At 39.9% G+C, this 16,154-nt stretch overlaps 1 protein-coding gene across 8 annotated transcripts in view; it reads left to right on the top strand.

The window, feature by feature from the left end:
- The window catches only part of GALC (galactosylceramidase), a 58,345-nt gene extending 42,470 nt beyond the window's left edge, over positions 1-15,875 (top strand). For all 8 annotated transcript variants that reach the window (XM_072839593.1, XM_072839594.1, XM_072839592.1 and 5 more), the window contains 6 exons: positions 105-191; positions 2,339-2,489; positions 4,497-4,677; positions 8,640-8,803; positions 10,152-10,228; positions 13,972-15,875. In XM_072839593.1, the coding sequence (XP_072695694.1) occupies positions 105-191; positions 2,339-2,489; positions 4,497-4,677; positions 8,640-8,803; positions 10,152-10,228; positions 13,972-14,118 (807 nt within the window). In that variant the 3' untranslated portion in view covers positions 14,119-15,875. The remainder of the gene's footprint in view (positions 1-104; positions 192-2,338; positions 2,490-4,496; positions 4,678-8,639; positions 8,804-10,151; positions 10,229-13,971) is intronic.
- Positions 15,876-16,154: the final 279 nt, after the last annotated feature.

The raw sequence follows: 16,154 nt of genomic DNA, 5'->3' as shown, positions 1-16,154 counted from the left end.
TGTACATTATCAACAGTTCATTCTTGCTGGTACTAATTTTGGAAATCCTCAGGGGATATGATGAATTACTCAACTATGCCTTTTTCTGTGTATTTTCTCCTCAGAGTGAAATACCAGAGCTACAGGTGTGGTATACGAAGCTTGGAAAACCATCTGAGAGATATCTTTTTAAACAACTGGATTCTCTATGGGTAGTTTTAAAATAAATCCTTACATTTTGAGTATTGCAAGTAGTAAAAGAGAACAGACATTTGGTTAATGAATTGAGAATTTTTAGTTTTATAATTGGTTTTGTGGCAGAAGTATAATAGAGCTAAAGTTGTCCCCAGCTGTTTGTTTTTAAAATAGAAATCCTTCTCAAGGTGTAATAGACATGTGTATGTTTATAGGTATGTTTGCTTTTAGCATTTAGTTTGTAGGGTGAATGGTACCACCAGCCCTTGGCTGCCCAAGTCAGAAAATTGAGTCTCATCTGAGACCATCTTTCCCACCCACCCTATCTTTATACCATCATTGATTAAGTCCAGAGCATTCTATCACTGATGTGTTTTTCTTACACATTCCTTATTTTTGATTCCCACTACTACTGCTTATTTTGGTTCCTTATCATCTCTCTCCTGGATTTTGGAAACTACCTCCTGTTTTTCCAGCCTCCAGTAGGACTCTGTCTGGCCACCCATCACACTGCTACCAGAATGATGTGTCTAAAATGCAGATCTGATTTTTGTTGATCCACTGCTCAAAGATCTCTCAGTGATTTTTCCTGTGAGCTCACATGCCTTAGCATGGCACACAACCCTAGTGACCACCTCATAAAGTAAAAGGCTGCTTCCATTTCTTGATGTGTGTTCTCCTAACATGGCCTGTAATCACAGACCAAACTACTTGCCTCTTTTAGAGCATAGCATGCTACTTCACTCATCTCTGTGACTTTGCACTTGCTTCTTCCTCCTAGAATGCCTTCTCCTCGTGTCTTTGTTGTCTTTCAAGAATCCGCTCAAATGATTCTTGCTGCTTCCACTGAGGCTTTCCTCACTGGTCTCAGCTCACAGCCACTTATGAACAGGTGCTTACCACCTAGTTAAGCACTTTCCCCACTACATTTGGCACCTTGAAGATTGGGGCCCTGCCTGATTTAGGTTTTTATCCCTGGTCCCTGCCATCATGCTTAGCACATGGTAGTTCCTCAGGAAATGTTTCAAAGAATGAATTGATCCAAGTGAATACATTATTTCACCAAATTGACACAAATCTGCTTTTCCTGGGAATTACTCATGTTCTGTGAATCAACTAGTCACTATCAGTGATTAAACATGATTTCTTTATTAAATTCTAAAAAAAGAGCAATTTGCTTTTTGCACAACAAATTGCTAGAAATAGCATATTAAATAAATTTTCCAAAAAAAAAATAAATAAATAAAAATAAATAAATAAATAAATAAATAAATTTTCCCCATAAGAAAAATAATACCACGTGGGGGTATTACCTGAGCCAGAACATGGTGTTATGTATTTCAGAGATCTAACAGTTTATTATTAAAGCAAAGATATGGTATAAACCCCTTTAATTCAAAGTAGGAAAAAAACTCTTCAAATTTCATACAATGGGCGTCGCATCCATCTAATGCCTACACTAATTACGCAAAGGATTCTAGTGCCTTCAGAGGCCTACATGTAGCACAGAACAGCTGCGATATAGGGAGTGTTTCTTGAAGGTCATGCACTGAGTGAAGCACTTTATAAACATTACCTGTTTAATACTTGCAACGGCCTTGGGAGGTATATGTTTTTTCCCCTCACTTTATGGAGATGTGGCTTAAAAGGTTAAGTTGTCAAAAGGATAAATGTGACATAAACCTAACTTGCTAATTGAAATATATATTGAACATGTAAAAAGTAGGACTTTTTTCTTAATAATAATAGGTTTTTAGTGATTAACAGCTGAGTCATCAGTGAGATTTTATGGATTTTTCTACCTTAGTAAAGTCCTAAAAAAAGTAAATAAGCAGATCTCTTATTTATGTATATTGAATATACACAGGCTCTGAGAAGCTTACAGTGTCATGGAAATTGATTCAGTATCATCTTGTTCTCTGTCCCTCCATGGAGGGAAATTCTTTTAATATGCTGTGTACAAAGTATAATTTGATAATGTCTTATAAATAAGAAAAAAGATCCCCGAGGCCTTGATAAGGGGGGGTGGCTTCCAGGAGTGCTTATGAAGTTTTAGCAGAAGTGAGTTTGGCTTTTCTTGAAGTTTGTTTTCCAAAAAGTTATTTTGCTCACAATGAGATGGGCCAGGGCACCTGGCCTTGACCTCTGCATTTTTATTTTCCAGCTCCTCGACAGCAGCAGCACTTTCACCCTGGAGCTTCAGGAGGATGAGATCTTCACACTCACCACTCTCACTGTGGGGAGCAAGGGTAGCTACCCGCTGCCTCCCAAGTCCGAGCCTTTCCCGCAAATTTATGAAGATGATTTCGATGTTGGTAAGTGTGTGTGTGTGTGTGTGTGTGTGTGTCTGTGTATGTGTACAGTGTGTGTTTACTAAAACTTGGTTTCCCTTTTTAGCACTAGCTGGTAGAAGACCCGTCACACTGGTGTCTTAGAGTGGCTGTACAGTATAGCTGTGCATGTCCACACACTGAGACCTCATTTCTAGGTTACCTCAGGGTGACTCTCAGCTGGAGGACCTTGTATTTTTTAGTAGAGGTCACTGTCAGAATAGAAGCTATAATGCTAACTTGGTTTTGGTGAAGCTTAAGATTTGGGCACTACCACTGCCCTTTTATCCATATGTCACAAAAGCCATTACTGGTGTTCTTGAGCATGGAGGTCAAGGTCCCTCATTTTCCACAGTGCTATCAGACTGAGTGCTGGGGGCAGTTACACTCCCCTCCAGTGCTTTCACCTCCTTATCTACCTAGGAATTTTATACTTTTATACTTCTTATACTAGTTTTATACAGACCTTCTAGGAAAATCTGTCAGAAAAGTTTTTGATTTTAGGTAATTTAGGAAAACCACTTGAAAAATTGGAAGGCGGCACAGTCATTGTGGTTATAGCCCTAGATCACTTAGTAAGCGACAGAACTTGTTGACCAGGAGATGCACAGCTTCTGGAGCTCTAGACAGGGTCCCGTGGGTCTCTTTTTTGCTCCTAAAATCCATAGCTGTAGGAGAGAAGCAGGGAGGGGGATTGCCATTGCGAGTGCGTTGAACCCCTTGTTTGCAAGGCTGCTCTTTCCAGGACGATGGGTTGCGGACTCCTACTCCCTCCTTCTGGTCACAGTCATGGCTGCCGGGTCTCAGCTCCCTTTTCCCAGGAGGTGATATCTGGGTTCATGGCAGTGCAAGGCCCCTTGGACTGTGTACTGGAGTCCGCTCAGTTACTTGCATAACACAGATGACAGGGACCAGACACGGACCCTCAGAGTTGCTTGGTGGCTTGTTTCCTTGCAATTCTCTGAAGTAGCCTCTTAGATGAATCCATGAATTACGCCACCAGGAATGTCTTTGCAATCTGTTGCTCACTTCCCTCTGTTGCCAAAGGTAACTCTTCTTGTCTCCAATGGAGAAGTCTGTGTGGGATATGGCCTAGTTAACAAGGGGGAAGTTCCCCAAACACCATAATTATTTATTCTGTGACACGAAGACCGAAAGACAATTCTAAAGTTTCAAATCCAGAATGTAGTGCTTTACTGACTACAAAATAAACTAAAAACTATAAGTCAGGCTGTAGCACTACTTTATGTGGCTCTTAATTTCTCAAATGATGAGTATGAAAACACTTAGAAAAGCATGAAGTGTGAAATTAGCTGTAAGATTATTACTAAAATTGCCCTTCATTAGCCTTTGCTGTTGTAAGACTGTAATTTAATTTAATAAACTTAAAAAAAGATTGATAGCTTAGGCCCAGCTGGTTTTGCTTCATTTTAGAAATAGAAGAAATTTGGAATTTGTAAATTCTGTAGTTGATATAGTGAGGCTTTTCTAATCTTCTATCAGCTGATGGCTGTATCTCTTGACAAATACTAGAAATAACAAAACTATCTCTTACTGAGCCCTTGCTAGGTGCTGGTTTATGTACACACTGAACATACTGTCATTTAATTCTCTTATCCTCATGCTCACTTAGAAAGGAGGATACTTGAGATGCAGGGCAGTTAAACAACTTGGCCATGGGGACGGACTGAGCTAGAACTTAAACCTTGGGTCTGCCTTTCTCTAAAACCCATGATCTTTCCTCTTGTGCAGTTGCCTGGATTAAATATGTAAAGTCTACTTATCAGACCGACCATATGGGTGTTGAATCATAACGGTGATATGAAAATTAATCTCTTCATTAACCTAAGCCCTAAACTTCCACTCATTATTAGTATCATTTACTTATTTAGGACTTTTCAAAAGTGTTTCAAAATGTGCCATAAAATACCAGAGAGGAGAGGTTCTGTCAGAATTTTATACTAACTAGAGAATTTATTGTGTTCCTAACAGATTACCCATTTTTTAGTGAAGCTCCGAATTTCGCTGATCAGACTGGCGTCTTTGAATACTTTACGAACATTGAAGACCCTGGAGAGCATCGTTTCACACTGCGCCAAGTTCTCAATCAGCGGCCCATTACTTGGGCTGCTGATGCATACAATACCATCAGTATTATAGGAGATTACAAATGGTATATAAAACTGGTGTCCTAACATAGATCTAGCCGAAGTAACCTTGTAATGTTGTCAGGTATATTCTGAGGCAGAGACTTTTCAGTGGTCTTCCTTGTGCAAGAGCCTAATAGGTGTGATCACTGGTGAATATCATGGCCATAAGCCAGCATGTAGTTATAATGCCTCCGTGTCCTTCCCTCAGAGTTGCCCTATTTAATAGTGATGGTTGCAGGAGCCAATTGATTTTAATATAAAAGTTAAGGACTTGTGGATCTAGTTATAATTTAAGATTTACTTATAAACAGACTTTGTGATTTGTGTGTTTTTGTTTTTTGCTGGCCAGTTGATTTGTTGATCTGTTGTTGCCACCTGCTGGATCCATTCTAGACTTACACTGTTTAAGCTTTTGTAGAAAATCTATTCACCAGGTGACGGTAGATGGCAATAGTGAAAAGCAAATCAACTTTTACTTGGTGAATTTAACTCTCTTCTTTAGGCATTTGTTAAAGAGATAAGTTGTATTTTTTCTACACTTAAAACATAACGACCAAACCAAAACTTCGCCTCCCCTCTTAAGTCAGTTGTGGGATTCTAATGTACCAACTTATTCTACCTGTTTTAGTTGTTTCTTTTCTGTTTTTTTTTAAGCTATTATAATTCTGTGAAACAAAACTCAAGCATTCCAGGTTTAGTGTTAATAACTACTAATACCAAGTCACCAAGCAGCCGTATCTATTACTTGGAAATTGGACAGGGCAAGAAAGATAAATCTGAAAAGAGCCTTGATTATCAGTGGAATGCTGAAAAAAGTTTTTATCCTGTCTCTATTGCCTTACTCCCTGTTAGAAATCCCAATTTTGTTCTAAGCTCTGCAGTAGGTCTTGAGAAATTTTTAGCTACCCAGTTTCCAGAACCCGTACAGCACCATGGAGTTATTAGGGGTGGGGGTGAGGGTGGGGTCCAGTGAAGAATGCTTGCCTAATTTAGGCTAACTTTGGTGGCTTGTCTTTTTATATAACAAAAATGCCATTTGTCCCACATCTCTGTAGTAGACACTTTACCTGGATTTTCCGATTGTGCCAGTAGGGTGTTTGATTTTTTTTTCATTTGTTACCCGTGATCTTATTATAGGACGGGTGACTAGGTTCACTTGTCTAAGGGCTGGGCCCCATTATTTTGATTACCAGTTTGGAAGCCAGCCACCGTAGAAAACCTTTAACTTTCTGCAACAACTGTTATCCTCCTTGCTCATGAGTACTACAGAAGAGTTGCTCTTCCTGAACCCAAACTCTTACTTCTGGCTGGGACTCTAGAAAACTGGAAAGACTCTCTAATTATAATAGAGAGATGGATAGAGTACCATCCATCCAAAGAGTTACCAAATGTCTTCATAACTCTGAAAATTTTGCAGTATTTAAATAGCAGTGCACATCTTTACTGCTGCACTGGGTAAGGAGGTGAAGAGAGGAAGGAGGGGGAAGGCAGGGGGAGAGAGAAAGAGGGAAAGAGGGACAGAGTTTGAATGAGAAAGAATGAGGAAAGGGCAGTGATGCCTTTCGAGAAGGGACTGTTTTCATCCTTTTTAGCCTGCTTTCATTGTGCAAACCCCCTGGCTTGGGAATATGCAGTGACTCTCTCCAGCAACCCAATCAGACCTACACGTTTGTGCCTGACTTCCAAGACCCTTTCAAATTTGGGCTCATCCTATTTATTATGTGCCATTTCCCAATATTTCCTCCTGGATTCAAGGTAGTCAGATCTGTTCAGATCTGTTCATGTGCCATGCTCATTTCTGTTTTCTGGCTGCAATGCCCTTACTGTAAGGAAAGGAGGGAGTGAAAACTCAGTCATAGTACATATGGATATGAGCTTTCCACAACTACTGATGGTAGAGGTGTCATCCTCCCCACCTTGTGGATTGGGAAGCCAAAGCTTCCGGGTAAGATTAACCCAAGATCCCATACTTTTCAGTTCTAGAACTAGGGTGAGACACCAGGACTGTTTGGTGCTGGAGCCTATGCTCTTTGGACCATACCTCACAGCTTTGTTTTAATCATTGTCTTCTTCCTAAGAGTAGGAGAGAGAGAATGAGTGTCGTTTACCTATAGTGCTATGTTAGTAAGTCTGCTCTGAATGTGTACACGCTGTCATTAGTTCTTAGGATGTGTTCGCAGGGGGACTTCCTCTGTCATCCTTAGATTTAGTTAAGTACCAGCACAGTAATTGGACTGTAGAGGGTAGACTTTCTGAAAGCTGCTTAGGATGTCCTCCTTGTTAGTAAGCTTCGGTGGGGACCCGAGGACAACCACAAAATTACTGTCTACTGCACATGTCCAAAGTTTGCATCTCTTTGGTTAAATTTTCTTTATGTCCTGGCCAGTGTTTGTGCTCTTGGCACAACCAAGAAATTATGGCTGTGGAACACTAGACCTCACTTTTATTCTGTTTCATTCATTGTCTGAAAATTGCCTGCAAGTTCCCATGAGGAATCTTTATTCTGGAATGTGATGTAAAAAAAAAAGGAAATTAGATCTTCTCCCACCCTTGACTGTAAATAAAGGAAGTTTATGGTGCTGACCCTTTCACGCTTCTGATGAACCAGAACACAGGTAGGGGATGTATGGAGCAATGCTGATCCCTCGTGCTTTCCTGCTGGCAACAGTCTACAGAGAGAAAAGCTCCTGCTACTTGGGAGGATGTACAAGACAGCCTGGGCTTTAGTTAACTTTGCATTTGATTTTTCCTGTAAAGTGGCCCAGCTTTGATTAGATGATTTCCGTGTGGATTTTCCTGATTGTTGCGTGCCTGTTGTAGCTACTTTTTTTCTATATTTTCCTTTATAGAGCAAAATTTTATTGTGTGAAATTCACTGATAAGGAACTGAGAATATAAAAGCCACATAATTCTAGATCTAATTTGCCCCCATTTCCAAAATATATTTCTTGGTATTCTTAGATTTATTTTAGGTAAATTGCTTGCTTTATTACTTGGCTTTGTGAAGCCTTTGAGTAGGCGGTAGATTATTTTCAGAGATTGTGTTGGTTTGGGATGGTTGTATCACTGCAGAAGGCATCTAGTAGCATTTACAAAAGAAGCCTGGGGACAGAGCTCACCGGCAAAGCTCTAGTAGTTCCTGGTTGTCTGAAGGTTCCCCCTCCTTTGATATACCCCTGTCGATGAGTAATGGCAGGCAGGGTTTTACTGCCCCTATATAGACAGATATGGTCTGTAGGAGAAAATGGCTCTCAAAATAGGATTCCCAGACTGGTGGCAGCAACATCACCTGGGAACTTGCTAGGTGATTCAAGAGCCCCATCCCAAACCTACTGAATCTGTGGTTTCAGATACTGTGGGGCGGGGCTAACAGGCCGAATTTAATAAGCCCTCCAGGTGATGTCAGTGCTGTTCAAATTTTAAAATCCCTGCTGTAGAGTCAACATAAAGTTGACTCTGTTTTCAGAGAACTAATTTGAGATCTTCTGGAGTTTTTAAGTCTTGGTAGGTTTAAAGGTAAAAATTAGGCCCGAAGTAGCTTATGTTCTCTTAGAGACTCCTAGGTTTGCCTTCACTGCTTCTCTTAGCTGATGGAAATTTAATAAACCTTTTTTGTTTAGAACTGTTTGGACCTTCTTTGTATTCCTAGGAAAAAAGGCTTCTTTTAACGTTATATTCTTAGGATGAGAAGTTTTATTATAGAAAGACAAGAAATGTGTTCTTAAGAGACTTAAAAACAATAAATATTATTTTCAGGTAATATTAAAAGAGGCAATGAAATGACTTTAGCGACATAAAACTATCAATGAAGATTTTTTTTTTTCATCAATGAAGATTCTTGAAGCCCATCCCTGCTACAAGCACAGACTTAGCAAATCACTTACCTCAATTAGAAGTCTGGAAGTGTGTGGCTGTGAAGTGACACATTTATGCTGCATCCTGAGTGGCATAATTAAAAGCGCTAACTAACAGTTTCATTCTGCAGGTCCAATCTGACTGTAAGGTGTGATGTTTACATAGAGACTCCTGAGAAGGGAGGCGTGTTCATTGCCGGAAGAGTAAATAAAGGTGGTATCCTGATTAGAAGTGCCAGAGGAATTTTCTTCTGGATTTTTGCAAATGGAACCTACAGAGTTACAGGTGATCTAGGTAAGTGACTTCTTCTGGAGCACGTGACTTACTAGGAAATAAGCTACAGTGAGCTTGTTACTCACTGAGTGATGAGAGAGCTTTTCCTCAAAGTGCTTGGACATCTAACTGAAGAGATGCAACACATGTAAGCAAATACCAAATGATTCAAAATTAGAGTTAATTAGAAAGGCAGCTGTGTTACAGGAAATTGTTCAGAGCTTCTTCAGGCAGAACTGAGGCTGTCAGGGTAGGATTTGCATAGACTAGGGTCAGGTAGACATGGTAGGGAGACCCTGTAAGTAAAAGCAAGATTCCAAGAAGGTGCCAGTGTGCTTATGGAACTACAAGGAGAGGGATTGGCCTGCTTAAAATGGAGAAATCGTATTTCCCACTTTATTTAATAATTTGAAAACAGCTTGACTTTTTAAATTCATCTTAAGCAACCCTTGTTTTATGCAGAATAGTATTTTTTCCAGGATCAGTGCTTAGAATATGTCTTTGTTGGATTCTGTCTCATTCCCTTTGGTATCAGTACACCCTCCCCACCCCCTGTATTGAAACAGACCGTCTTGGTGCTGCGTCTTCCTGACTCCCTGTCTTGACTTCCTCTTACATTAGTAAAAAAAAATCTTCCCTCCTCTAGTTTGCTATTCTCTGCCTCTTCCTAAGGAGGAAAGGGCTCCACAAGTAAAAAAGAGTGGGTTGTATAGACACTAGAGTAGGACTGCAAAATCATAGCATGACCCATCTAGAACATTCCTCGCAGGTTGTCGAGTCCAAAGCAGAGAGATTAATTGATTTGCCCAAAGTCTGAAAATGAGTTAGTAGCAGAACTAGAACTAACAATTCACATCCAGCTTTTTAATCCCCACTGTTCTTGTGTTTTAAACTGCCCACTCAACATCCCATTCTGGTTTCTCCCAGGCATTCAAATATAATATAATCCCAAAATTAACTCATTATTTTCTCTAATTCTCAGTTCATGCTGTGCTGTTCCCATGAAACCAGTTATACCAGGTGGAAATCTTATGGTGACCTTTGACCACTACTCATTTTTTTTTTTTTATAGCAAATCCAATTGAGTATAAATCTGTACCTGAAGCTAACACATTATACTGTGTTTTTTAAGTTTATTTCACTGGTTCTCCTGTGAGCTCACATATGACTCCGTAGGATCCCAGTACATGCTTCTGGAATGCATGCCTGAATGAAGGATGTTTTGTTTTAAATCATTGGTAGATCTGGAAATGTAGATTTTTATTAAGGCTCACTCTATATACAAATGCTGCCTGAGAACCCTAACTGAGCTATGTGATTCTGTGATTTAGATCTTAAAAATATATCAATTAATCTTTTTGTGTTGCAGCTGGATGGGTCATATATGCTTTAGGACGTGTTGACGTTACAGCAAAAAAATGGTATACGCTCACGTTAATTATTAAGGTAAGTACTGCTGATCAGAATGCCTGGAGGTAAAATATTCTTTTTTTGTGTCTTTCTAGCATTTTTTGTTATCAAATGAGAGGAGAAAAGTGTGATAAATACAGTAATGGAAATAGGCAGAGAATCTGCTAGGACACCAACAAGCCAGCAGACCCTAGGGTGGTAGTGTATGTCAGGATGAACCTGCATGAGAACCACCAGCTATTGAGTTTAATCACTCTGCAATTTTTTAAAGTTCTGGTTTTGTTTCTTAAACTCAGGAGCCCTTGGTAGATAGTCAATAACTGAATTATTTTTTCTAAGTTGGCTGAACCAAGATTATAAATTGGAGCCTATAAATTTATTTTTGGTGGTTGAGGATAATTTGGTTTTCAGTGATAAGTACAATTTTTTAAGAAGTTGGTTTCCATGAATACTTTTTTCAGAGAAGATACTAGATCAATCATAGGATTGTGGCTTCTAAAAATATTTGTCAAAATCACTGGGTGATCATGAGTTATGGGTGGACATGCATCCAAGGGGTACTGTGTAGAAACTTCTGTGTAATATACTGCCACTGCCCGGCAGTGTGGTTCTGCTGTAAGTTGGTTTCGGTTATGACAGCAGTTAAATATGGAATTCAGAGTACTTTTTCAAATTGTTCTCATTTCTTACCCAACCACCCAAAATGACAATACACATTTTTCAGGCACTAACAATACATTTTGAGCATCTGGTTTGGGTGTGGCATTGTTTATTTCATTCTGCTACACTCGATGGGCGCAGCTTTGTTCCCAGTTCTTCCCTTTCATGGTGAATGGGGACGATCTGGGCTGGCTTTACTTGCAGGTGGAGAGGAGAGTCTTCTACGTGTGCCTCTCAGGGTGCACATGTGCTGGGATTTGATTAGGCTGGTATTTAGAAATGGAATTGCATTTTAAATTTTGACAGATACTGCCCTATTGCTAGCCAAGCTGTGTCCGTTTTTATAGCAGTTATAATTGTATTTGATATTACCTATTTGTAAGGGTTATTTTTCAAGCTAATTGGCATGATTTATATTTCCTTGATAATTAAGGAGCTTGCACCCCCCTATTTTCTGATTTTGTTTTCTTTTTCTGATGGCTTCATATGAATTTATTATATATTCTGAGTACTGTGAGGTATGTCACAAATATTTTCTTCTGTCTTGTGTATTTTAATTTTGCTTATGGTATGTTCCATGAAGAGAAGTTTTAAATTTTGGTTCTGTCAAACATTTCACTTTTTTTTTCATTGCTTTTATGTTTTATTTAGGAAGACCTTCACCTTTCTCAAGGGTAGGAACATTTTTTTCTCTAAAGTTTAGGATTTTTTTATGCTGAAGTCTTTTTTTTTTTTTTTTAAGATTTTATTTATTTTGGAGTGGGGGCAGAGGAGCAGAGGCAGAGGGAGAAAGAGAATCCCAAGCAGACTCCCTGCTGAGCATGGAGCCCCACATGGGGCTCAATCCCAAGACCCTGAGATCATGACCTGAGCCAAAACCAAGAGTCAGATACTTAACTGACTGAGCCACCCCGGCACCCTTATTTTGAAGTCTTTACTACATCTGGAATTTACTTGTGAATCATAAGGGGGAAAAGCCCAGTATAATTCTTGAAACAAATGAATAGCCATCATCCCTTATCACACAAGACTGTCCTTTTGCGAATGATTTAAAGTCCTCCTTTTTGAGGTAACAAATCATCACATGCACATAGGCTTATTTCTGAACTTTGTTCTTTATATTGCTTTTGTCTTTATTTTCTAGCATCACACTTTAAAGTGTATTAACTTTCCAAAATATTTAATTACATAGTTTACCCTCTTCCTTCAGGTTCTTTCCTGACCACCTTGTATCAAACCATCTCCCTTAGTGTCCCTCCTCCCTCAGTGAATGAAGTGAACGCTCTTAGCAGCAGCACGTTTGAACCAGACAGAGCTGCATGTGTACTGCCTTGATGGCACCTGCTGACTCCCTGCAAGTTATTCACCTCTTTGAGCTTCTGTTTCTTTGTCTGTAAAAGGGAGATACCTTCTAGAAGGTAGCTTTAGGGTTAAATGGTTTTTATTCTTTCATCCAATGCATTTCTATTAAGCACCTTTCATGTGTACTTTCCTCGGTGCTGGGGATACGGCAGTGAACAAGACACATGAGGTTCCCACTCTCCTAGAGCCTGTATTCTTCTAGGACACGGGTTGGCAAAGTCTTCCTGTAAAGGGCCGGATAATAAATATTTTAGGCCTTGTGAGCCAACTGGTCTGTGGCACTTTACTCACCTCTGCTTGCATAGTGAGAAAGCAGCCATGGTCAGTAGGTAAATGAATGCGTGGTGCTGTGATTCCAGTAACATTTTAGTTATAAAAATAGGTGGCTGGCCTGTGGGCCATAGTTGGCTGCCTCCTATTTTAAGACCATAAGAAAACCCCAAATCAGTCAGTCAGTCAAATTGTGAAGAAAAAATGGGACAGTGAGATAAAGTAGCTCCCCTGTCTGGATTCTCTCGATAGAGAGACCCGACAAGAGCCTTGGACTTGGTGCTCTGTGAGCTGAGACCTGGCCGGTGGGAATAGCACTGTGAGCCCTGGACGCTGCTGGTGGCTGGCCTTGTGTGAGGGGCAGCCCGGAGGACAGGGGGCCGGCGTGAGGAGGGGACAAGTTTAGACTGTGTGCCCAGGTGCTGGCTCCGTGTTCATATTCACTGTTGGTTCCACAGGGGGAGGTGAGCACTTGGGGTGCCGCAGAGAGCTGTGCACGTTGGTGGCAGCAGGAATGTGGCTGTTCTGGATATGGAGTTGGACAACTCAGAATCACACTCTAGCTCTGGCTGGTGAATCTGTGATTGTGACTTTTAGTGTCACGTCTCAGGGTCTCCCTTCTGGAAGCTGAAAGAATGAAGTTAAGGCCCATAGCATTATAATTCTGTGACTTAAAAACAACTTTTATTTTGGTCCTTAGTCTAGTGCTTTGGATCTTTAGCCCTTCACCCCTTGATACTAGCTACTTTTAAATGTTTAGCTGCAGTTGATATGCTGTGAATATATGCTCATAAATGTGCTGTAATAACGATAGCAAGAGCCAGTGTTCATTATCTGCTGTGTGCTGGGCACTTGGCTCTGTGGGAATGGCAGCTGTCTGAGGAAATTATTTTTATCTTTCTCTGTCAGTGCCCAGTAAGTCATTTCTATGGATATTTCCCTTCTTACCCCCACCACCCCCCGGCCTGCCCATTCCAATTACCAGTTTAGCTGATGGCCACTGTTTTTCTGAAGGGTGGGCTCTTCATAGGACTTTGAAGTGATACTCTGTACACGGGGACAAAAAGGACTTAAATGGATGCTTTGGCTCCAGTAGTCACGTCTGAAGAGCTGGTGGCTGTTAGCCGCACTGCACGTGCACACAAGTACTTGTAAATCACCAGTGTTTGTTTATTTTCGTGAGCTTCTGTCTAAAACCTTGTAATGTTAAGTAAGGAAAGCTTTATAGTGTTTATTTGGGATCCAAGGAAATACTAAGGTATCCCTTGCACCTTGGAAACTATGTAGGATGAGTAGATAAGAATTTCCTCTGAGAGGATCTTTCCTATGTTTCAAACTTGGACTCACGCTTGTGCAGTTGTGTTTGGCCGTGGCTTAAGTGAGAAGGACGTTTGCTCCTTTGAGTAGACTGGCCGCACGTATTAAGAAACAAGCCCCCGAGGACCATTTTCATACATCTTCAAGGGGTGCGTTTGTCTTTCCTCCAGGGCCGGCTGTCCTCTGGCATGCTGAACGGCAAGACTGTCTGGAAGAACATCTCTGTGAGTTTTCCAAAGAACGGCTGGGCCGCCATTGGAACTCACTCCTTTGAATTTGCACAGTTTGACAACTTTCATGTGGAAGCCACGAGATAATATTCACAGAGTACCCTAGAGCCACTCTTTGGATTTTCTTTCTTTCTTTTTGGTTTTGATTCAGAGCCAATTCTTTTGGTGGATCAATGTGTGAGCCTCTTGGAGGCCAACAATAGTGAAGAGTAAATGGGGAGAGAACTATATCTTTGTTTGATCTTCTGGAAGATATTCTTAGAAGTAATGCCCAGGGGAACCAGATGGATCTTAAAGATTACCCGATATGTCCCCTAGAATTCAAGCTGTGCAGTGGTCCTATTGTTAGAAGAGTGGTTTGGGTGGTTCCCACCTCGAAGCCTTGGCATTCATACTGAGATGGCTCTCTTCCTCGTACGTGCAAGGGATTGTGCTGACTGCAGGAACTTGATCATCACAGGAACGGACTGTGTGTCTGAGTGAGCAGATGGCCTCATCCCGAGGTAATGCCACACTATAGGGAGCTGAAGAACACTGGAAGTGCTGCTTTTTGAAAACCACTTAAACACAATAATCTTACACTCTAGAGAGTATTTTTTCTTTTCCTTTATATGATGATGCTTTTAAATTATAAATATGATGAGTGGATGATTTAGAAAATGCCTCATTAATAAACTACCTCTCAAGCTATTTCTGCAGTAATAAATATGAGCAGATTAATTTGGTTATCTGCAATTTTTAATTCTTTTAGATCCAACCTTTAGTCTTGTAACCCTTAAAACTCTGTGAACATTTTCCCAGGTGGCTGGAAGGAGGAAGAAAATCCCATGTAGCCAGCACTGTACGTGGGTCTTAAAATGAAGCTATAAGCAGTTTTCTTGTCTCATTTTGTTGTGCCTTTTGCAGCCTGTCTTCTTGAATGCCACTGGTAACAGACTACAGCTAACAAATTCTTTAATCTTTGTGCTCAGAAGATGAGGAACACTTAGGTTCTGCTAGCTCATAGAATTGGATCATTCTGTAATAATCTCTGATTAGATGCATTTATTTCATGAAAGTTTATACTTAAGTGTGGGGAGCATATATCTCACGCAGTATGATTTATATCTAAGCATTAGTGGACCTCCTAGAAACAACTCAGTTGTTCATGTTGATACAGTAAATTCTGGAATTCTCTCTAAGGAAAGTTCAAAACTTCACTGGACTAATTCTATAATTTTGAAATTTGTAATTATTTAACATAGACTAAACTGACATGAAGTTTTGTATTTCTATTAAATTCAAGAAACTAACTATTAGAATATATCAGACTATAGAAAAAAATTTTAAATTAAATCCAAGTCTAAGTGATTTCCACTTAAGGTCTCTACAGATTTTTTTAAGTTAACTTTATTGTATAATTTACATACAATAAAACGTTCCCATTTAAAGTATACAATTCAGTGAGTCTTGATGAGTAGATACACCCACAAAACCAACACTCCAACCAAGATATAGAACATTTCCATATGCCCTAGAAAGTTCTTATGTGAACGTGTGCATTTACATCTCTCACCTGCCCCCATATCAGGCAACCTTCTATCGGATTTCTGTTGCTGCCGATAAGTTTTCTTTGTTCTAAAACATTATAAAAGTGGCATCCTACACTATGTACTCTTTTGTGAATGGTTTCTTTCATTCAGCATAATGCTTTTGAGATTTGTTTATGTTGCTATGTAATGTATATTAATGATTTACTTCCTATTTCAAAGAATATTCCATTGTATGGTTATACCACAATTTGTTGTCCTTCTCCCTAACTTTTTGGAATCACAAATAAACCTGTTATGAACATTTGTGTACAAGTCTTTGTGTGGCCATATGTTATCATTTCTTTTTTTTTTTTTTAAGATTTATTTATTTTAGAGAGAAAGTCAGGAGAGCAGAGGGAAAGGGAGAGAGAGAGAGAATCTCAAGCAGATTCCCTGCTGAGCACAAAGCTTGACTTCGGGCTCAATCTCACAACTCCAAGGTCATGACCTGAACCAAAATCAAGAGTTATACACTTAACCAACTGCACCACCCAGGTGCCCCTGTTTTCATTTCTTAATGCCAAAGAGTGAAACTGCTGGATCTTTAGGGAA

The sequence above is a fragment of the Canis lupus genome, chromosome 9 (assembly GCF_048164855.1).
Source record: "Canis lupus baileyi chromosome 9, mCanLup2.hap1, whole genome shotgun sequence".
In the NCBI taxonomy this organism is placed as follows: domain Eukaryota; kingdom Metazoa; phylum Chordata; class Mammalia; order Carnivora; family Canidae; genus Canis; species Canis lupus.
The sequence above is the reverse complement of the archived record's forward strand: the minus strand, read 5'-3'. Positions and strand labels throughout refer to the sequence as shown.